Below are 21,241 nucleotides of genomic sequence, written 5' to 3'. Positions count from 1 at the left end.
AGGACAGGAAAGAGAGGAGGAGCCAGAGGGCAGGAAATGAGTGGGAGGAGAAGGGCGATAGGAGAGCTAGGAGAGCTGGAGGAGAGACCTTGGAACAGCATGGAGAATGAACCAGACCTAAGATTTCACCAAAAGCAAGTATAATGTGGGTAAAATCTAAATGTTAGGAAACTATGAGGGCTTGAAGGTTTAAGAGGGACTAACTATTGCCCAGCATTGTGTTCTAGGTTAACTAAATAAACCCAGTCTCTGTGTGGTGATTTGGTTATACAGCTGTTTAGGATTAACAGCAAGCATTATTAAAAGATAAATCCATAGTAAATTTAATTACCACTTAACAACAGTCACCTTGGACTACATAAGGAATTCAAAGCCAATCTGATTACAGAAGACCCTGTCTCAAAAACTCCAAAACTAGCTGGGCATTGGAGACTTTTAACCCCTTCTCCCAGGAGGCAAGGGCAGAAGGATGATTTCAAGGCCAGTCAGCTCTCCATACAGAGTTCCAAGTCAGGCAGAGCTACATAATGAGGCTGTCTTAAAAACTAACCAGCCGCCCGGCACTCGAACGGCAGAGGCAGGCCTAACTCTGTCAGTTCGAGGCCAGCCTGGTCTACAGAGCTCGTTCCAGGACAGCTAAAGCTAAGGAGAGAAACCCTATCTCAAAAAAAAAACAAAAACAAAAACAAAAACCTAAAACCAAAACAAGCGAAAAGAAACACATTAAAAAAAAAAAGTCACCAAAAGGAACACTAAAAACTGCTGAGGCCTCTCCACCCTGCACTGTTTAAATACGTCTCCCCTGCCAACAGCATTCGTTCCTAATGCCGTTCTTTTATTTACGTCCCTTCTAGCACCTTCTGTGAAATACATAGATCTAGTTCCCAAGTTTTCTTCCACAAACCCCGGGTCTTCTCTTCCCTGCCACACTTCTGCCCGCCTATCCTCACTCACCCTTTAGCCGGAAGCCTTATACCGCCTCAAGGCTCGATTACAGCCAGGATCCCGCTCACTCATGCCTTGCCCTCTTCCTTCACAGCTGCCTCCGGGAATGCACAAACTACATCCCCCCCCCCCAGAAGTCCTCTCAAGTTCACAACGCCGAGAACCCTCTGGTTCCGTCCCGGGCATTCTCCACCTGCGGCTCCCCGCCTTTCACAAGAGCATCGCTAGGTGCTCTCTGTGTTCTTCATGGCTGCCTCACCTTCACTCCGAGAAGGAAAAGCCCGTGCTTCCGAGCCCCAAGGCCTAAATCCCAGAGAAGACCCTGGAACGGCGTATGTTCCACCGGCGGCCGCCGCGCAGCCGCAATTGCAAGTTATCTGAAATTCCCGCGCTCTCCGTCGCCAAGGAAACCGGCCGCTTGGCGCCTAGTGTCAGCCTCTAGGAACACGAGATTCAGACACGTCATCGGAAAAGGGGGCGGGGAGAGAGAGTAGGAAAAAAAAAAAAAGGCCGAGACTCTTTCCAGGCTCGGGATTGGCCACCTAGTCTTTCCCTGTATGTCGTCACTAAAAAGAGACGGAAGAGAAAAAACTCTTTCTATTAGGCACCCGCCTCCTCGCATTTACGCTTGCTTATTACGTCACAGTAATTCTGTACAAAGGGTCGGAATCGCTACCGGAGGCCGGAATATGAGCGCAAGGTAGTGGCCAAAGCAGTTGCAAGACGAGGCCTCATACCTCCCTCAGCCTTCCTGCCATGGAAGTCTCCAGTTTAGGTAAACAGAGACTTGTGTAAAAATAAAAAGAACTACCGATTCCAGCATGCATTGCGGAAAGAAAGGCCTTCTCCACAGCGGCCCTTAGAAACTGTAGTCGTGAGGGACGGGAGCTTCCGACACCCGAAGCAGGCGCAGTTAGCACGGTAACCGAGTCGATACGGCGGAGACCTCGCGGTTATGCAAGACAGCTGCTGTGCACCGCAGCGTTCGGTTCTCATGTCTTGCGCACAGAGCCTCGGCTAAAGCTGCAAGCTCCAGAAAGACTACAATTCCCATCCAGCCCCGCGATTCTCGGGTAACTAGTCCTCCAAGATAGTGACCTGAGGGAAAGCCGAGGGCGGCCAATCGGCTTGAGAAAGAAAAATCGACTCCGCTGACATTTGCGCACTGGTTCCGCCCCTCGGCCCGGGTGTTTGTTATTGTTGTGCGGTTCAGAGAGCTTCTGTCCCGCCCTTGCCGGCGCAGCGTTGACCAATCGGTGGAGCGGTGGTTTTGAGGGACAAACAGAAAGAGCCAATCACTTTGCCGAAAACTCAGAGAAACATGGGACTGGGCCCGGTCTCGGTCCGCCATGTTAGATTCTCCCCGCAGGGATAGCCGCCGAGCTGGCAGCGAACGGTCCTTGCGCTGGCCGCGGGTAAGCGCCCCCCGTGGGCGGAAAGCTGGTAAGGAAACAACTGCTGTTACCTAGGAGTAGGGTCATGTCGTCCTCCGAGGGCTGGGCGAAGTTCAAGGGAGTAATCTTGCAAGGAGGAGTGACTTTTTTTCATGTTCAGGGGCAGCCAGTCTTTTTCGGAGTCCAGGTGAGAGAGTCGCTTGGGTTGTCACCGACAGTACCCAGGGGGCTGGATACGGCCCGAGGGAGAGAGTTCATCGCTTAGAAAGGCCGTTTCTGCTAAGAGAAGGTCGAAATCCCCAGTACCAAAAGAGGGCCTCCGGCGGTGGTGACACTCACTGTCCTGGGGACATGGAGTTCCAGGGAACCATTACTGGAAGACTGGGATTTAAGTCTGCAAGAAGAAAGGACACGCGTCTTTCTTCTTCTAAGCCTTTCCTCTCTTTGAGACTACTGAAGATATCTTGATCTAGGAGAGGCATCGTTTTCCCTTGATGTCAAACACCCAGCTTTCAGATCACCCATTTTAGAGCTTGTACTGGCCTCTGGTAGAGACAGTAAAGTTAAGATTCCCACGTTGGCTTCATTGAAATTATTTGTCGAGGTTGAAAAAAATTCACATGGGGAAAAGCTGACCTTTGCCACATGAATGTGAGTCAGTAAGGCTTAGGGAAGCTGCAGGCTTAAGTACAGCTACCTGACGGCTGGCTGGAAACGTACAGGTAGAAAGTATAGATGGGGTTAACTGTACCTTTGGTCTTTTCACAAATTCAAGATTAATGCTCTGACTGAAAGAATTTTCACACGTAAGCGAGGTAGGCCCCTTATGAAGACTGGAATATTGGCCAGCTAAGCTAGACTCTCCTACTTCCTGTTTTCTCCCATTGGCAAGAGCAGCTGGATGAACTCCAGGATATGGGAACTAATTCCCACTTGTGTAATTTGAGACTGAGGAAGATTACTTTCCTTCCAAACACAAAATGTGAAAGCTTTACTTTTTTTTTTTCACTTTTTTTATTTTTTAAGATTTATTTATTATTTATAGTTTTCTTCCTGCATGTACACCTGCCGGCCAGAAGAGGGCACCAGATCTCATTATAGATGGTTTTGAGCCACCTTATGGTTGCTGGGAATTGAACTCAGGACCTTCGGAAGAGCATCCAGTGCTCTTAGTCTCAGAGCCGTCTCTCCAGCCCGGAAGTTTATTTCCTGAAGTTGTAAAGTGCGAGTGTTTTTCAGATTTTTTACGTTTGGCAAGTCTAGCATACGGGGGGGGGGGGGGAGGAGGGGAATTGATGGGATTAGGCCTAAATTTCAAAGATCCTAAGGAAGAGTTGCATTGTTGCATTTAAGGTAAATAAATGCTGGATGTCAGCAGAGAATTGGTGAATTTAACTCTAGATGAAGACTGATAATGGGGAAGAAATTGGATAATTGAGTATATAAAGTAATCTGTGATTAAGAATACAAGGTTCGGGGCTGGAGAGACGGCTCAGAGGTTAAGAGCACTGGCTGTTCTTCCAAAGGTCCTGAGTTCAATTCCCAGCAACCATATGTGGTGGCCCACAACCATCTATAATGAGATCTGGTGCCTTCTTCTGTCATACAGGTGTACATGCAGGCAGAACACTGTATACATAATAAATAAATAGATCTTTAAAACAAAAAAGAATACAAGGTTCAGTTGGGTGGTGGTGTACCCCTTTAATCCCAGCTCTCTGCATATCTCTGTGAGTTTGTCTACAGAGTGAGTTTTAGGACAGCAATGGCTATACAGAGAGACAAAAACAAAAAAACCTCGAGGTTCTTAAAATGACAATTGTATTCATAGTACAGCACTCCGGAGGCAGAAGCAAGCAAATTTGTGTAAGAACCTGAGATCTACATAGCAGTTTCCAGACAGGTATGGGCTGCAGTATGGCCCCAATAATAAGATATAGCTATCAACTAAAGAATTGTTTATAATAGTCGTTTTCATATTTAAACACTATTTCAAAGAGTTTGCACGCTTGGTGGTGCTGGAAATTGATGCCACATGATTTCAGTAGACTTAAGTAACACTGTTAAAATAAGCAAAATAGTCTTGTTTTACAGATTAAGCAGCAGAAGCTCAGAGACCGTCTTACTCATAGTTGCACAGCTAATCTTGTGGAGCGCTGTCTGGAGCCGGTCTTCCTATCCCATGGGCTCCCTTCCTATCACACTGGAAAATCTACGACTTAATCTTGTTCATCTGTTATGTGTGGAGCAGAACGTGGCTCTTTCAGATGTAGATTGAGAATAAGCTAAATATTTCAAGAGGCGACTTTTCTTTTTGTCACCAGTGGATTTACTTGTATTTTTACAGAACTTAAAATATTTTCTCCCTGAAGTGACAGTCTATCAGTAAGCAAAGTCCTTCATTAAAATCAAACAGACTTTAATAGTAGGTGTTTCATTAAGGAACTGCCAACTTACTAGGCATGAGAACATGGGTTTTAATTTTTTTTCTCATAGGTATTTGAGAATAAATGGACATTTTCATGGGGCGAGGTTGTGGCTCAGTAGTAGAGTGGCTCCCTAGCATTCAGGCACCTGTGTTCCATCTGCAGCAACACACACACTTAACACCAGAAAGGAAGGAATTCTGGGTAACAAAATTAGTTCCCAGTTGTTAATTGTAGAAGCCAGCTGTAGCTTTTAAGTTTTTTCACAAGTAATTGTGGGAAATTTGGGTGGTTTGGGTTTTTTGTTGGTTGGTTGGTTGGTTGGTTTTTGGTGGTTTTGTTACTTTACCTGCTTGTTTTCTGGAGACAAGTGCTCATTCTGAAGCCCAGGCTATTCTCACTGCCTAAGACTGGAAATACCTTCTCTGTTGCCCAAGTGCTGGCTGACTCCTTATCTATGTTAATCCACCTTTGCTGGCTCATGCTACAGATACTTACCTATGCAAGCACTGAAACACAGTGAACACCGCAGAGGCTGGAAACATGTTAGGGGAGTTTTTGTGGATACGGACAAAATTTCAATTGTTTCAGCAGACTTTCTCCTCCCCTCCCAGCACCTCACCTCTTTAGTCCTAAAGACAGAATCTTATTGTTTCCTAGGCTGACCTAGAACTCTTGGACTCCAGCTACCAACCTGCTTCAATTTCCTGAGTAACTGGGACTACAGGTATGTGCTGTTGTGCCTAACTTGGCTTTTATTCCTAACGTGGAAGTTCTATATAAGTTTAACTGTAGCATAAGCATAAATCTTTATGGCACAGCTTGAACATTAATGTCTTTATCCCTGAGAAAGAAAAATTCTTATGTAACAGATTTGGTATAAAACACACTCTGGGTAGTAAATCATGTAGCAGAAGGGACATTGCTTTTCTTAATCACTGTGATCTCCCAAATCTAACTTCTACGTTAAAGCTAATGTGTCAGTGCGGTTTTTTAATCCCTCCCTCTTTCTTTCGTCCACCCATTCTCCCAGCCTCAGCCCCACAGCATGGAACCACAGGTTACTTTAAATGTGACTTTTAAAAATGAAACTCAAAGCTTTCTGGTTTCGGATCCAGAAAATACAACTTGGGCTGATGTTGAAGCTATGGTGAGTATTATTGTGTTCCGTTTCTCACTTTGTTCTGTTTCTTAGTGGTTTAGACACAGATATTCTTTCATAAAATGAAGCTATTTTTAGCAGTTTAATTCTTAACTGTTGTTTGTCATCATTACCATTTCTGGACCTTTGGAAAATTATTTTTTATAGGGGCTCAGTATTTGAATAGGAAATGTACCAGGATAGAGGGAAGAAATGACTATGTTCTTTAAACATTTTTTAATTATGTATGTTTATTTTAAAAAAAGAGAGAGAACATAAGTTTGGGTCAATTTCAGGAGTGGGTTTTCTCTCTCTTTGTCTACTGTATCAGGTAAACTTATTTTTTGAGTGAAATATGGTGTAGGAACATTCTGAAGGATAAATTAGATTGTCTCCCCCGCAGCCAGGCTGTGGGGGAATTTTCTCAGGCTGGAGAGCAGATGAATTGCTGCTGTTTGTTAACTAATGAGGATATGACTGGTGTTTTGCAAGACCTGCTTGTTGCTAGGTCAAAGGTTGACTGTCTCAGAGCTGGCAAAAAGCAAAAGAAAACCTCCCATGGGTGCTTATGCAGCATCCGTTCCTTGCTTTGCTGATAGTTTCTCTCGCCTTGGTTTGCCCTTTGTACCCTTCCAGCATAGTGGAGTTTGCTGTGGTTAATGTTTTACTACTTGGGCGCGTGTGTTTAAAGTAACCATTTGGTTACAAACGTGGTTGTCTGTGTGGGCAGCTTAGGAAGGAAGGAGATTTTAGAAGGACCTTCCTTCTAAGTCTAGTCCTACCTCCCAACGTTTTTCCTCTGGACTGTCCTAGGGGGAAGGCTGTTGGGAAAGCACCAGTTACCTTTCTTTCCCTAATAGCTGGTGAGTTGGTGGCTTACCTTTTTCTTTTATTGTAAAATTTTAATACATGCCCATTTAATTTTTGAATTTATTTTTAATTTATATAGTCACTTTACTTCTCAGACATAGCCTCCTCCCTCTTCTCTTCCCCATCCCCCCTCCCACCCTTTTCCCCTTCATCCCCTTCTCCTCAGAAAAGGGGAACCCCACCACCACTAAGTCCCCCCAGCACATCAAGTTGCATCAGGATTGAGCTCATCCTCATCCACTGAGGCCAGGCCAGGCACTTCTCAAGGGAGAAGTGATTTAAAAAGCAGGCAACAGAGTCCATGCCATAAACAGCACCCACTCAACTCACTAGGGGACCCACAGGAAGATTAAACTGCCCATCAGCTACACATGTGTAGGGGCCCAGGTCCAGTCCATGCATGCTTCTTGGTTGGTTCTTCTGACTCTACAAGCCCCCATGGGTCTAGGTTAATTGACTGTTGGTCTTCTTGTGGCATTTCTGTCCCTTCCAGGTCCTTCCATCATTCTTCCCACTCTTCCACAGGACTCCCCGAGCTCCGAGCTCCGCTAATGCTTGGCTGAGTCTAAGCATCTGATTCCACCAGCTGCTGAGTGGGGCCTCTCTGATGACAGTTATGCTAGGCGTATATAAGCGTAGCAGAGGATCGTTAATGGTGTCAGGGGTTGGCTCTGTCCTATGGGGTGGATCTCAGGTTGGGACAGTCATTGGTTGGCCATTCCCTCAGTTTCGGTCTTTATTTCTGCAGGCAGGATAAATTTTGGGTAGAAGATTTTGTAGGTAGATTGGTGTTCCCCTCCCACCACCATAAGTCCTGTCTGACTGGAGGGTGGCCTCCTTAGTCTCCATGTCTCCCACTGCTGGAGGGCTCAGCTAGAGATCCCCAAGTCTTCTCTGTAGCCTACTCTGTCCCAGGTTTCCAGCTTGTCTCAGAGATCCCCTCATCCTGATATGAAACACTCTTAACAAGTAAAGAGATAATGTCTGTCCACAGACTCCTACCCTGCGTCTGTTATTCACCCCTCCTTTGAGTGACAGAGATATCCGCTCTGGGAACTTAACCACGTTTCCATATTCCACGTTCATGCAGGTATCTGGTCAGGCCTTACAGTAAGCCTGGTTTCCAGCTTGCTTTTCTTGCCCAGCAACATACTGTAGCTGTAATTCTTTTTTTGTTTGTTTGGGGTTTTTTTGTTTGTTTGCTTTTCTGAGACAGGTGTTCTAGTAAATAAAAAATGAGTATTGGGCTATATTATGTTTATTATTAGCCCTGTGGTTATCACGGCAGTCTTATTTAACCCACTATCACAAATAATAAGACACAGATACCTGTTAGATTTTATAATTGCCTTATTCACCTTGGGCCGGGCAGATATTTTACCTACACTGTCTCAATAGCCTCACCATCCATCTCCCCGGCCCCATTCAGTGCCATCCAGCGTAATCCTTCCTACCTGGACTACCTTCTGTCCATAACCCCTAGTACTTGCTTGTATTCTTCATGTGGGCCTTTTTACGCCATTATTGGAGTCCTTCCTCTCAGCTCACGAGGTTTCTTCTCCACCCTAACACATTGTGTTGTCCTCCTTCCTTCTCTTTTCCCATCCATCTGATTCCTGTGATTCTCTCTGGAACCCAAAAGCTAGAGACCTTAGCCACGCCTATCCCATTCTGCCCTGCCCAGGTATAGGCCATTTAATCAACCAATCAGGTATGTCTTAGGCAGGTTTACAAAACAAGGGTAGGTGTTACCAGATCTTGAAGGCCAGTAACCTGCATCAAACCGACCTTTAATAGACAGGGTTTCTCTGTGTAGCCTTGGCTGCTCTGGACGTTGTTTGTAGACCAGGCTGGCCTTGAGCTCATAGCAGTCTGCCTGCCTCTGCCTCCCTGAGTGCTGGGATTAAAGGCATATGCCACCATGCCAGGCTACAGCAATAGTTCTTAATCAGTAGACACAGAGCAAAGCTCCGTCTTCTAAAGCTGTGGGTCCAGGGTACTGCTGGTGTTGCTGACCACTGTGGATGTAACTATTACTTACTGACTTCCCCACAGGGTTGTCTTTCTTTTCCCATTATGAAATAGACAGGATCTACATCTCTCAGTGGGGATAGCTTATGTATTGTTCTATTGGGTGGACTCTACCCAAAGGTGAGATGTGGTTTTGAACTTCTAAAAAATTGTTTTTATTGTTATTTTTATATTATTGTGAGAGAGAGAGAGAGAGAGAAATGGTTACTTCCTTCAACCTTTATTTGAGTTCTGGGGATCAAACTCAGGTTAGGCTGGCTGGTGGTGGTACATGCCTTTAATCCCAGCACTTGGGAGGCAGAGGCAGGTGGTGGATCTCTTGAGTTTGAGGCCAGCCTGGTCAGAGCAAGCTCAGGACAGTCAGGGCTACACATAAAAACCTGATCTAAAAAAAAAAAAAAAAAAGTTAGTAGGCTTCTGTGTAAGTACTTTACTAATTAAGTCATTTCATTAGCCATTTCATAAGCCTATAAAATTTTTAAATTTTTATAGATGGAGGCTAGAGAGATGGCCCAGTGATTACGAGCACTGGTTGCTCTTCCAAGGGATCTAGTTAGATTTCCAATATCCAGATGGCAGTTGCAGAACATTAGATACTCTCTTCTGTCCTCTGCCTGCATTGACATTCACAGGATGCACAGACATATATGAAGGCAAAACCCTATACACACAAAGCAAAATTCAGAACATTTAATCGATAACTGCCAAATGGTTCACAGAATAATTATAACAATTTACAGAAAAAAATATTTAATGCTTTGAGTTTTGTTTTGTTTTGTTTGTGGTGCTGGGGGTCAAACATGGGTCTTTCTACATGTTAGACCAGCACTGTACCACTGAGTATGGCCCTTGCCCTGAATCTTTGACCACACTTATCTATTTCAGCTTCAAAAAATGTTACCACTGGGCATGTTGGCACACATCTTTAATCCTAGTGCCTGGGAGGCAGAGGCAGGCTGATCTCTGTGAGTTCAAGGCCAGCCTGGTCTACAAAGTGAGTTCCAGGACAGCCAGCGCTGTCTCAGACTTTGCCTACCAGGAAAATTGAATGTGTTTTTATGTATTTATTAGGCATTTCTGTTTCCTCCCTGTAATTTTTCTGCACATTTTTACTTGAATTAATATATTTTTTAACCTTTTTTTTTTCTTTTTTTCTTTTAAGTCTCTTTATCTATCTCTGGCTGTTCTAGAACTCACTATGTAGATCAGGCTAGCCTCAAACATAGAAATCCACCTCCCTTTGCCTCCTACGTGCTGAGAGTAAAAGCTTGAAGATGTGCACTAGCACACTGGGCCTTTGGATTATTAACCATCAGATCTGTCCTTTTTGATGCTCTTTTATGTCTTATTACTCCTTTCCCTATTGCCACTTACAAATGTTTACTTTTAGTCTGCTTTCTTTGACTTTTGTAGGTTTTTAAATCTATGTTAAGATGTTTTGCTGGGAATGTACCTTCGTGAAGGGCTCATTTGGCATTCACAGAGCTCTGTGTTGAATTTCAGCATCACACACACAAAAAATGAATGTAAGGGGCTGAGGAGAGGGCTCTTTGGCTTAAACCCTTACTGTGCAGGTGTGTGTAAAGTGTGTGTTAATGTCTGTCTTAGTCAGTTGCTTGGGACGCCCATACTGCCTAACTAGACTAGCCCAGTTGGTGAGCTCTGGAGATATCTTCAGGCTGCAAGAGCTGTGGTGTTGGAAAGGTCGCCACACTATTGGTGGCGCAGGCAGAAGACTCTAGCTCCGCCACTACCACTAATACATGTAATGTTTGGAAAATTCATAGTCAATAAAGACAGTTACAATGTTTAACTTTATATAGTGAGATACCCTGATCAATTTGTTTCATTTGCAGGTAAAAGTTTCATTTGATCTGAATAATATCCAAATAAAATACTTGGATGAGGAAAATGAGGAGGTAAAGTATTTGCGGACCCCATTATTAGATATTTAGAATCGGGATCTTTTCCAAAGTGATAAGAGCTTTAGAAGTTCAGAATAAGCTGGGTGCGGTGGTATACACCTGTTATCTGTGAGGCAGAGGCAGGCCAATTTCTGTGAGTTCAAGGCCAGCCTAGTCTACAAAGCAAGTCCAGGACAGCCAAGGCTACAGAGAAACTCTGTCTTAAAAAACAAAAAAACAAACAAACAAAAAAAAAAACGTTCAGAATAAAGCCCATTGTAATGGCTCACAGCTGTCTTCCCAGTACATAGGAGACTGAGGCATGATCCTGGGAAGTTTAAGCCAACCAGGGCTTAGAACAGAAGTCTATCTCAAAGAGCCATGAGGGGAAGGAAGACATAAAACAAAAGAAAGAAAAAAGTTCATAATAGTATTATCTCATTTGCCTAATAGTTTAAATATATTTGTTAATTGCATTCTTCATAAAGATTATTGGCTAGGAAGCAGAGGCAGGTGGATTCTCTGAGTTCAAGGTCAGCCTGGTCTACAGAGTAAATTCCAGAACAACCAAGGCTACACAGAAAAACCCTGTCTCAAAAAAAAAGAAAGAAAGACTATAAGCATCTGAGATGAAGCTGAGAAATGGGAAAGCAACGTGAAGACTATCAGAGAGAGAACCTAAAATATAGCAAGGCTGTCGCTTAGCTTATGCTGCTGCTAATAGGGACTCTTTACCAAGTGGTTACCGCACAGCATACTATCAGTATTGTGCACCTGGGACATTATCTTCATTTACCATGAAGAAGCAGCAGCTCATAGAGGTCAGGAATCTGGCCCAGAGGCACAAAAGTAAGGAAGTAGGGGCTCCAGATCCCAGGCTCTTGTCCCTAAGATAAAACAGAGCACATTACTTCAGCAGTAGTGGGAATGCTGAACACCTGATGTGGGATTTTTGGGTAAGACTGGTCCTAGTTAACATAAATGCTCAGGTGATAAGACTTAGAACTCACTGTTGCTTTTTTTCTCTTCATAGATATCCATCAATAGTCAAGGTAAGTTCCTGAGAAAAATCTAGTTAGCTTTACTTAAAATTTGCTTGACGTGGTAGTCTCTGTCTGTGAAACTAATAGTGAGGAGGCTGAGGCAGGAGGATTCCAGGTTTAAGGGCAATCTTCAGTACATAGTGAAACCCTGTTTCAAAACAAGTTCATCTGCTCATTGAGTTATTTCCATTTAAACCATATTTGGTTCTAGCATACATTGTAGAATAAAATTTGGCATGCTGTAAATTGACGGTGTGCCCAGTCATCTGTGGGCATTAGTTTTGTAGGAGGGTTTTTTTGTTGTTGTTGTTTTTCTTTTTGATGGTTGGGTCTCAGGAGGTATCCCCAGCTGGCTTCAAACTCAGTGTGTAGCCTAGAATGACCTTGAACATATGCTTCTCCTGCCTCCACCTCCTGAGTACTGAGATTACAGGCTCATGCCTCCACTCCAACTGTATGCAGCACTTGGAATCAGACTCAGGGGTTGCTGTGAGCTAGGCGAGCACTCTTCCAGCACAGCTACCTCCCCGCCTCATAAGGGATTTTGTCTAGAAGGCTAGAGCAGCACAGAGGAACTTGAGAGAAAGGTGCTTTGTCATAGCTTCTCTTTGCCGTGGATAAGTGTTGCATTGAATTTTCCTGGGGAGACGCAAACCGCTGTCCAGCCACACCAGGTAGGCACCAACAACAGATCAAAGCACAGTCTCATTGAAGTCAGACTTGGTGGAACCAGGGAGTTTGTTGGGCTTTCTTTTAGAGTGGAGTTGTGTACAGAAGTGTGGACAGCCCCCAAATAGTGATATCACTGCAAGGTCCCGCCCCATCATGGTTTGAACTCTCACTGCATCACAGAGCCCCACTTTTCATCATCCTTCACTTATATAAATAGGATATCATCTCTCAAGACCACTTGCATCTGGGGAAAGGAGTGGAATGTCAGGCAAGGGTCTCCTCCCACCTCCGTGGACTACCAATAGCTCCATTGCCAGAGCTGGCTACCACTGTATTGTTGTACTCAGTTGTCATAGCTATGGGGGCAGGGGCCAAGAATGGGCTCTTGTTATGACCAGAAGGAAAAGCATCATTAGCAATAAGAAGAGAGTCCATATGTAAGGATTATAAGAATTTGAGCGTATTTTTAAGATATACAACATTGATATGAAATACATACAGGTGGCTTTAAAAGAGTACCTTCAGTGAAAGAAATTAAAATGTGTTTCACCTCACAATTGCCACCCCCCACACCCTGCCTCTGCCATTTCAGGGTGAAAGTAGGCGAAATCTACTATAGCAGAATTCATCAATACAATACATTAACTGTATTCTTGATGCTGTGCACTGGAACTATAGGAACCATAGGATTAGTCAAGCCTGGTTTTGCCTTCTGTAATCCCAACACAGAAAAGATTGTGAGTTTTAAGCCAGCCTGAGCTACATAGCTAGACTCGCCCACCCCCTAAAAAAAGCAAAAAACTATGATAGGTGATTGTCAATAGAATGTTGAGAAATGGTCAAAAAAAAAAAAAAAAACAACAAAACACTGTTTTTGTTTTTGTTTTTGTTTTTGTTTTTTTGTCCCTTTAGGAGAATATGAAGAAGCACTTAAGGTAATGTTTACTTCATTTTATTTTTAAGCAATTTTAAAAATATTTATTGAAACCTAAACTCCACTGGAAAGTACTAAGAATAAGTGAAATGACAGCCATTCAGTTAGGAAGCCTCTGGTAAGCGTTGTGAATGACTCGGCAGCAGGCATTAAGTTACCGTGTCCTCACATTGTGGGTCTCGGTGCCACCATTTTATCATTTAAAGAGAAACCCCCTCCTCGGATGTGGTGGTAACTTTTGTGCTCCCAGCACAGGAGGCCAAAGTGCCTGGACCATTGAGTTCAAAGACTGCTTAGCCTACACACTGAGTTTGAGACCAGCCTTGGCTATGTAGCAAGACTTTTTTAACTGGGCACAGTGACACATGCCTCCCAACAAAGGCAAGTGGATCTCTATGACTTTGGGGGTCACCCTGGTCTACAAAGCAAGTCCAGGACAGCCCAGGCTATACAGAGAAATCCTGTCTCAAAAAAACCAGAAAAGAGAAGGGGGGTTGAATGAGCGAGGACAGGAGGATTTTTTAATGCTGCTCTAGCTCAGAGCCACATGCATGCTAGGTGAGTATTCTATATCCCATCTTAATAAAATAATCAACTTAATTTTTATACGCATTACTTAACATAGTTACACAAAAAAAAAATGTTGTTTTTAAATGGAATCTTAAGTCTATTGTATAAAAATAAGTAAAGGAAAAACAGAGGCGCTCCAATCCATTCAGTCCCTAATTTTTCTTAAACATTTATGTATGTTCCTGGAAACCAGACAGCTTCTTGAAGAATTTCTGTAATACTTTATTAGGAAAATTTCTTCAGAGATAGAACCACTTAAACTTGCTTTGTGAAATACTAGGTTACGGAAAAATAAGTGCTTAGGTATAGGGAACAGCTTTAAGTGGCCATGATTAGTGTTAGGCTGGAATTTATTTTTGTTTTTTAGAAAGTTGAGATTAGAGTTACTACCTTATAGAATGACCAGTTAAGCCACGTATGGTAGTGTACACCTGTAATTGTCGTACCTCAGAGGGTGAAGCAGGAAGATCTTGAGCTGGAGACCAGCCAGGGCAACTCAGACTCCATGTCAAAACAGACAAACAAAATAATTAAAGAAGAATCCAGTTGATGGGAAAATCTCACCTAGCAATTTCATCAATTTTTAATATAATAAAGCCATTTGTTGTTAATATTCTTAACAAACAGCAGGCTAGCTGTTAACATGGAGGTTGATTGTCTTTATCCAAAATACTTGGAACCAGACATGCCTCGATTTTTAAAATTTTGATTTTGGGATATTTGTACATTCATAAATGAGGTATCTTATGAAGGAATGGGCTAAATTTGAAATTTGTCTCATATATGTTATATAGCCTAAAGGTAATTTTCTATATTATTCTTAGTTCACAGTATTTTGATTATTACTAATCATAAATGCCAGCTGCTAATTTTTCTACTTGTGGTATCACGTCAGCATCTCATAAGTGAAGTTTAATTAGGGGTACTCCACCTGTTCATTTAGAAATGCAAACAAAAGTCACAGCATAGTTCACTGAACTTCGGGGTCTCAGTGCCTTGACATTTCATTTGGAAAGGAGAATCACAGTGTCTTTTTGTTTTGTAATACGCTCCCAGATGGCTAACAGTAAGCAAGGAAACCAACTACAGATGCAAGTCCACGAAGGGTACCACGTTGTAGATGAAGCATTCCCCCAGGTTGTAGTAGAAAAACAAGCAGCTGGCAGGACAGGGAAGAAGCCACTTGCGCATTATTCTTCACTGGTGAGAGTCTTGGGGTCAGAGATGAAGACCACAGAGGAGCCTGCAGCACAGGTATGAGAAGGATGGGCCTTACATCTTACTCTAACCTTACATCTTATTGTCTCTTATATACCATTGAAGAGTCATCAAAGACTGGGGCAAGGAGGCTGGGGAGATAATCTTAAAACCACAGAACCTGAGTTTGGTCCCCAGAACCCATGTTTAAATCAGAAAAGGCTGGAAAGATATCTTACTGGGTAAAGAGGCTAGTGTGCAAGCATGAGTCATGAGTTCAAGTCCCCCAAATTCACAGACAGTGAGTCATGTCTGTAATCCCAGTGCTCCTATGGCAAGATGGAAAGCAGAGTAAGGAGGAGCTCTGAAGGCTTGCTAGCCAGCCAGCTTGGCATGTGCATTAAGTCTTTGTCTCTCACAAGGTGGGAGGCAAGAGCCAGCATAGTGCTGTCCTTTGATCTCCACACACAGAAGAACCAGGTGTGGAGCCAGGCGCGTGGCCCACACCTTCAGTCCCAGCACTCAGGAGGCAGAGGCAAGTGCATCTCTGAGTTCTCTGAGTTTGAGGCCAGCCTGGCCTACAGAGTGAGTTCCAGGACAGCCAGGGCTACACAGAGAAACCCTGTGTCAAAAAACTTTTTTTAAAAAAAGAAGAAGAGTCAGGTGTGGTGCGTATGTGTATTCTTATAATCCCAGTACAGACAAGCCAGAAACAGGAGGATCTCTGGGGCTTACAGGCCAGCCTAGCCTACTTGGCTGTTTCCAGGCCAGGGAGTGCATCTGCCTTAAAAAGAAAAAGAGAAAGAAAAAGGTTCCTGAGGAATGACACCGAAGGTTGTCCTCCAGCCTCCACACAAATGCACACATCCTCATGCACACAGGAATTTGGGTGTTAGGTTGACTATCTAGATCTGAATCTTTGAAACTGACCACCCTGGTGTACTTTTAGAGAAAAGAAACTAGAATACACATGTTGTTTTTCTTTTTGTGTTCTTTTACACCGTAACTTTAAAAAAAAATTACTTGCATGTCCTATGCTTGTGACATCTGATAGAAGAAACCTGAAAATAATACATTTTGGAAAAATTACTTTTGAAAAGAAAAGTAACTTCCAAGGTCTCAGATTATATCTTCTCACAGCCATGTTCACTTGCTCCCTGTGACACGGATCAGCCTCAAGACAAGCCCCCAGACTGGTTTACGAGCTACCTGGAAACGGTGAGTGTTCTCTTCGGCCTGGGTTTTAGCAGTCAGGTAGATGGCCGCAGCCTCTGGTGCGGTTGAGTGGAGAGTGGCAGCCAGTGATTTTCAGACACAGAGCAGATGTCATGAAGAAAGTTGTAGCCTTTGCCTGAAGCATCATGAAAGGAGAATCCAGTTCTAAGCATCTGAGGGAGAGGGACAGATCTCTGTGCTTGTGAAGGACAAAGTAGAAAGAGAAGAATCAGTTTAGCCGTGAAAGGAAGAGACCTGCTTCATTTCTGTCCATCCCTCCGGTAGCCATTAGCCATGTTCTTAGGTTATATCATCAACAGTCAACAGGAAAGATCCAAACATGTTCTCTTCTCACTTTTTCCCATGCTGGAACTGAGTTTTTCCCCCACCTTCTGCTCTGCATTGTAGTTCAGAGAACAAGTGGTTAAGGAAACAGTTGAGAAGCTTGAGCAGAGGTTGCAGGAGAAGCTTGTCCTCCAGAAGCCACCCTTGGGTTCCTCGCCCTCAGAAGTCTCCATGCCTATTTCAGAGGAAACACTGTTTTTGCCAGAAAACCAGTTCAGCTGGCATATTGCTTGCAGCCACTGCCAAAAGAGGATTATTGGTGTGCGTTACCAGTGTAGGTAAGCAGCTCTTGGGCAAAAGCGGCGACTGCCTAGCACTCTGAGTAGTTGAGGGGAAGCTGGACATCCTCTGTCTCTGAGCAGTAGGTGATATAGCTTTGATTTGGAAGCACAAGCTACTCCTCTGTTCCATGTTTTGTGGGTTTGGTGGGAACTATTCCGAGTGCTATTCAGGTACATTTGGATGAACAAAATCAGTCAAAGTCAGGTCACTAAGGATAGACTCCCCCTGTTCAGAATGATCTGGTATCTTATTTTTTCCTGTAAACTATTTCATGGACATGGGTGTGATTGGAAGTTACTCTTATTTACATTTTAATGAGAAGCATCAGCCATGGCATAGCCAAGTGGCGATTGTAGGTCACCACCTAGCTGTTAAAGGAGCAAATCTAAAGTCTAGTCTGGTTCCTCTCTATTGACGGACTTCCTACTGTGACATTTTTACTATGCTGTTCTTTTCACACAGCCTGTGCCCATCCTACAACATATGTGAAGACTGCGAAGCGGGACCATATGCCCATGACACGAACCACGTCCTGCTGAAGTTGCGGAGACCTGTTGTGATTTCCACCGAACCATTTTGCCACTCAAAGTGTCCCACCCCGCGTCTGCCTGCTGCTCTGGAACAAGTCAGGTAAAGCCATACCCTTGGGGCTGTTCCTCTGACGAGCTTCCTGATTCTGCTGCTGCAGGTGTTGATATGATGAATCTCTGATGTGGCCTACAGAGATGGCTTATGGTTAAGAGTGCTTGCTGCATTTGCCAGGGACTTGGGATCAGTTCCCAACATCTACATGACAGCTCACAACAGTCTACAGTTTTAGTTTCAGGGGATTTGATACCCAGTTCTGCCTTCTGTGGGCATCAGGCTAACAGGTACACTTACATATGATGAGTAAATCTTTAAAAAAAAAAAATATATATATATATATATATATATATATATATATATATATATATAGTCAGGCAGTGGTAGTACACGCCTTTAATCCCAGTACTCGGGAGGCAGAGGCAGGCAAATCTCTGAGTTCAAGGCCAGCCTGGTCTATGGAGCAAGTTCCAGGACAAGCGAAGGTTCCACAAACTCTGATGTGATGCCTAGCATTCAGAACCATACTGAGTTCTAGGTCAGACTGAGCTATGCAGTGAGACAGTCTCATAACAAAAGAAAAATGCAATGATGTTACATATTATCACAAAATTACTATTAATCTCCGTATTCTTGCTCTTATTCAGTTGATGTGTAATGATGAAACAGTGGGCTGAGACTCATCAAGGGGAAATGATGAGTGTAAAAGAAATTGAGAAACTACATGCTAACATTGATGTATTAGCCTCAGGCTTTTTTGTGCTTTAAGACATCATTCATTATCCCACAGGCTCCAAAAACAGGTGGATAAGAACTTTGTGAAAGCAGAAAAGCAAAGGTTGCGTGCTGAGAAGAAACAGCGGAAAGCGGAAGTCAAGGAGCTTAAAAAGCAGCTTAAACTCCACAGGAAGATTCATTTGTGGAATTCGATCCATGGTCTCCAGAATCCCAAGTCCCCTTTGGGCCGACCTGAGAGCCTACTGCATCCTAACACCCTGATGTAGGTAGATCCCAGGCCAGGTCAGGGTGTGGCTTCTGGCCCAGCTCTCTAACCTGGAACTGGAGCCGCCCTTTGTCTTAGCTCTTGTATCCCCTGTCTGATCTCCAAGCTGGTTCAGGGTTATTTCTGACACTTTGATGCCCCAGTCCAAAAGCTAGAAGCTAGTAAGACTGAGAACTGGGCTAATTCAGACTTCTCTTTCCTGGAGGCAGTCTGGCAGGTTGGAAACAGGAAGCAAGTCTCTAGTTGTAGGTATGGACACTTTATTACCCCTTTAGGCATCATGTTTTTGACAGCCTAGAGTTTGACTCCTAGCATTATCTTTCACGCGCACACAATTTTTATTCTTAGTTTTTATTATTATGTGTGTGTACGTGTGTGTGTGCGCGCGTACACGCGTGTGTGCGTGCACATGATGTGTATGGTCTGGGCATGTGGGCCATGACATGCATATTGAGATCAGAGAACAACTTTGTGAAGTCAGTTCTGTTCTATTGTGCATTCTGGGGATTGAACTCAGGTCACTAGGCTTGCATGGCAAATAGCTTTACCTGCTGAGCCTTCCCACAAGCTCAGCCTAATTTGTGTAAGTTTTTAAGGCAAACATATTAGTACACCCTTAAAAAGCACCGTCAGCCATCACCCCCAGCAGCAAGTGACTAAGTATATGGATCTCTGTCTAGGCTTCCTCTGCAGCCCTGTGCCCCAGTTATGCCCATGCTCAGCGCAGCATTTGTGGATGAGAATTTGCCTGATGGGACTCATCTTCAGCCAGGAACCAAGTTTATCAAACACTGGAGGATGAAAAACACAGGGAACGTGAAGTGGAGTACAGACACAAAGGTATCTCTCCCACAGAATGCAAAGACGGGTGTGCAGCAGCAGAGGGCAGAGCTAACCAGCTTTCTCTTGTCCTTCTCAGCTCAAGTTCATGTGGGGAAACTTGACTTTGGCGTCTACAGAGAAGAAGGATGTTTTGGTTCCCTGCCTGAAGGCTGGCCATGTGGGGGTTGTGTCTGTGGAGTTCATCGCTCCAGCCTTGGAGGGGACGTACACTTCACACTGGCGTCTCTCTCACAGAGGCCAGCAGTTTGGGCCACGGGTCTGGTGCAGCATCATAGTGGATCCTTTTCCCTCCTCTGAGAGCTCTGACAATGAAAGAGGCGCGATCGGCTCAAGCAAAGCTGATGATCTCACCTGTGAGCAAGAGGTGAGCACTTGCAGACTTTGGCCCAGTATACCAGACTGTTTCTTCAGTCGTTAGGCGTGGCCTGCCTTGTGATGCTTGCCTATATTCCATGCACTTGGGAGGTTGAAGCAAGAGAACTACAAGTTCAAGACTAGCTCTAGGCATTGACACAAATGAACCCTGAGGACCAGAATGTAAAAGAACTCACTCATAGCGTGCTGGTCTTCTAGACTTCCTTAAAAGCTTACTGTTTCTGAGTTTTCCATCACTATAACAAAATACTTGATGCTTAACTTATTAAGAGAAAAGGTTTGTTTTTGGCTCATAGTTTTAGAGGTTCCAGTCCATGATTAGGCAGACCCATTGCATTTAGGCCTCTGGTTGGTGTACTAGACTGTACTAACAGAGAATATATAGCATAGCAAAAAACCAAAAACAACAAAATGCCACTCAGGGGCCAGGAAGAAAAGAGAAAAAGAGGAAGGGACCAAAGTTCAGCATTTTTTTTTCCTACAGTGACCTAAGGATCTTAAGTAATGTTCTACCTCAAAAAGGGTCATTGCCTAGTAATGCCATGCCTCTAGGGGCTACACCTTTTTTGTTTTTTGTTTTGTTTTGTTTTGTTTTTCAAGACAGGGTTTCTTTGTGTAGCCTTGGCTCTCCTGGACTTACTTTGTAGACCAGGCTGGCCTCAAACTCAGACATCTGCCTCTGCCTCACAAGTGTTGTGAATAACGTATATGCCACCACCACCTGGCTCTTAATGCATGGGATTTGGGGATACTCCCCCATCAGTACATTTTTATGCTGGTGTTTGGCCTTGTCCTTAGGGTTAGGTGCAGGCAGTCCCTGAGGGCTTTTGTTTCTGGGATAGTGCTTGCTGGACCAGGGAAATAAGGGCCAGAGCTTTTCCCTTAACACTCATCTTCTAGAATATCCCTGTTTGTTCCCAGAGCACTGAGGACATCTTCACCTGCCTGTCCTTGCTACAGTTTGTTGTTGCTTTTTTGTTAATAGCACAAATGCTGCTGTTTGAATTTGGCCCTAGCCAGTGTTAAATTCCCAGTCTGGGCTAACGGTGCTTTTATTAAGTTGTAGAGCAAACTAGGTGAAGAAACAGTATGTGAACTCTACTATTTCTGCAGCCTTTTTTTTTTTTTTTTTTTGTCTTTTTTCGAGACAGGATTTCTCTGTGTAGCCTTGGTTGTCCTGGACTTGCATTGTAGCCCAGGCTTGCCTCAAACTCACAGAAATCTGCCTGTCTCTGCCTCTCTGAAGTATTGAATAAATAAACAAAGAAATAAATAATTTTGAGGATTTATGTATTACTTATACAGTATTCTGCCTGCATGTATGCCTACACACCAGAAGAGGGCATCAGATCTTCTTACAGATGGTTATGAGCCACCAGGTGGTTGCTGGTAGTTGAAGTCAGGACCTTTGGAAGAGCGGTCAATGTTCTTAACCTCTGAGCCATCTCTCCAGCCCAAAATCAAAA

At 43.9% G+C, this 21,241-nt stretch overlaps 2 protein-coding genes across 10 annotated transcripts in view; one reads left to right on the top strand and one right to left on the bottom strand.

The window, feature by feature from the left end:
- The window catches only part of Brca1 (BRCA1 DNA repair associated), a 66,351-nt gene extending 64,840 nt beyond the window's left edge, over positions 1-1,511 (bottom strand). For 3 of the 4 annotated variants that reach the window (XM_021641183.2, XM_060386655.1, XM_060386658.1), the window contains exon 1: positions 1,205-1,511. The gene's annotated coding sequence lies outside the window, so the exon portion shown is untranslated. Of the gene's footprint in view, positions 1-954; positions 1,185-1,204 lie in introns of those variants that run through there. The other variant, XM_021641185.2, reaches the window with a different exon arrangement.
- Positions 1,512-1,873: 362 nt separating this feature from the next.
- Positions 1,874-21,241, top strand: part of Nbr1 (NBR1 autophagy cargo receptor) — a 29,710-nt gene continuing 10,342 nt past the window's right edge. The window contains exons 1-13 of one of the 6 annotated variants that reach the window (XM_021641214.2): positions 1,874-2,018; positions 5,426-5,492; positions 5,799-5,915; positions 10,664-10,726; positions 11,745-11,763; positions 13,339-13,361; positions 14,987-15,184; positions 16,268-16,345; positions 16,751-16,965; positions 17,432-17,599; positions 18,345-18,554; positions 19,238-19,397; positions 19,477-19,764. In XM_021641214.2, the coding sequence (XP_021496889.1) occupies positions 5,814-5,915; positions 10,664-10,726; positions 11,745-11,763; positions 13,339-13,361; positions 14,987-15,184; positions 16,268-16,345; positions 16,751-16,965; positions 17,432-17,599; positions 18,345-18,554; positions 19,238-19,397; positions 19,477-19,764 (1,524 nt within the window). In that variant the 5' untranslated portion in view covers positions 1,874-2,018; positions 5,426-5,492; positions 5,799-5,813. Of the gene's footprint in view, positions 2,019-2,065; positions 2,389-5,425; positions 5,493-5,798; positions 5,916-10,663; positions 10,727-11,744; positions 11,764-13,338; positions 13,362-14,986; positions 15,185-16,267; positions 16,346-16,750; positions 16,966-17,431; positions 17,600-18,344; positions 18,555-19,237; positions 19,398-19,476; positions 19,765-21,241 lie in introns of those variants that run through there. The other 5 variants (XM_021641217.2, XM_021641216.2, XM_021641215.2 and 2 more) reach the window with 5 other exon arrangements.

This window comes from Meriones unguiculatus, chromosome 7, assembly GCF_030254825.1.
Source record: "Meriones unguiculatus strain TT.TT164.6M chromosome 7, Bangor_MerUng_6.1, whole genome shotgun sequence".
In the NCBI taxonomy this organism is placed as follows: domain Eukaryota; kingdom Metazoa; phylum Chordata; class Mammalia; order Rodentia; family Muridae; genus Meriones; species Meriones unguiculatus.
The sequence above is the reverse complement of the archived record's forward strand: the minus strand, read 5'-3'. Positions and strand labels throughout refer to the sequence as shown.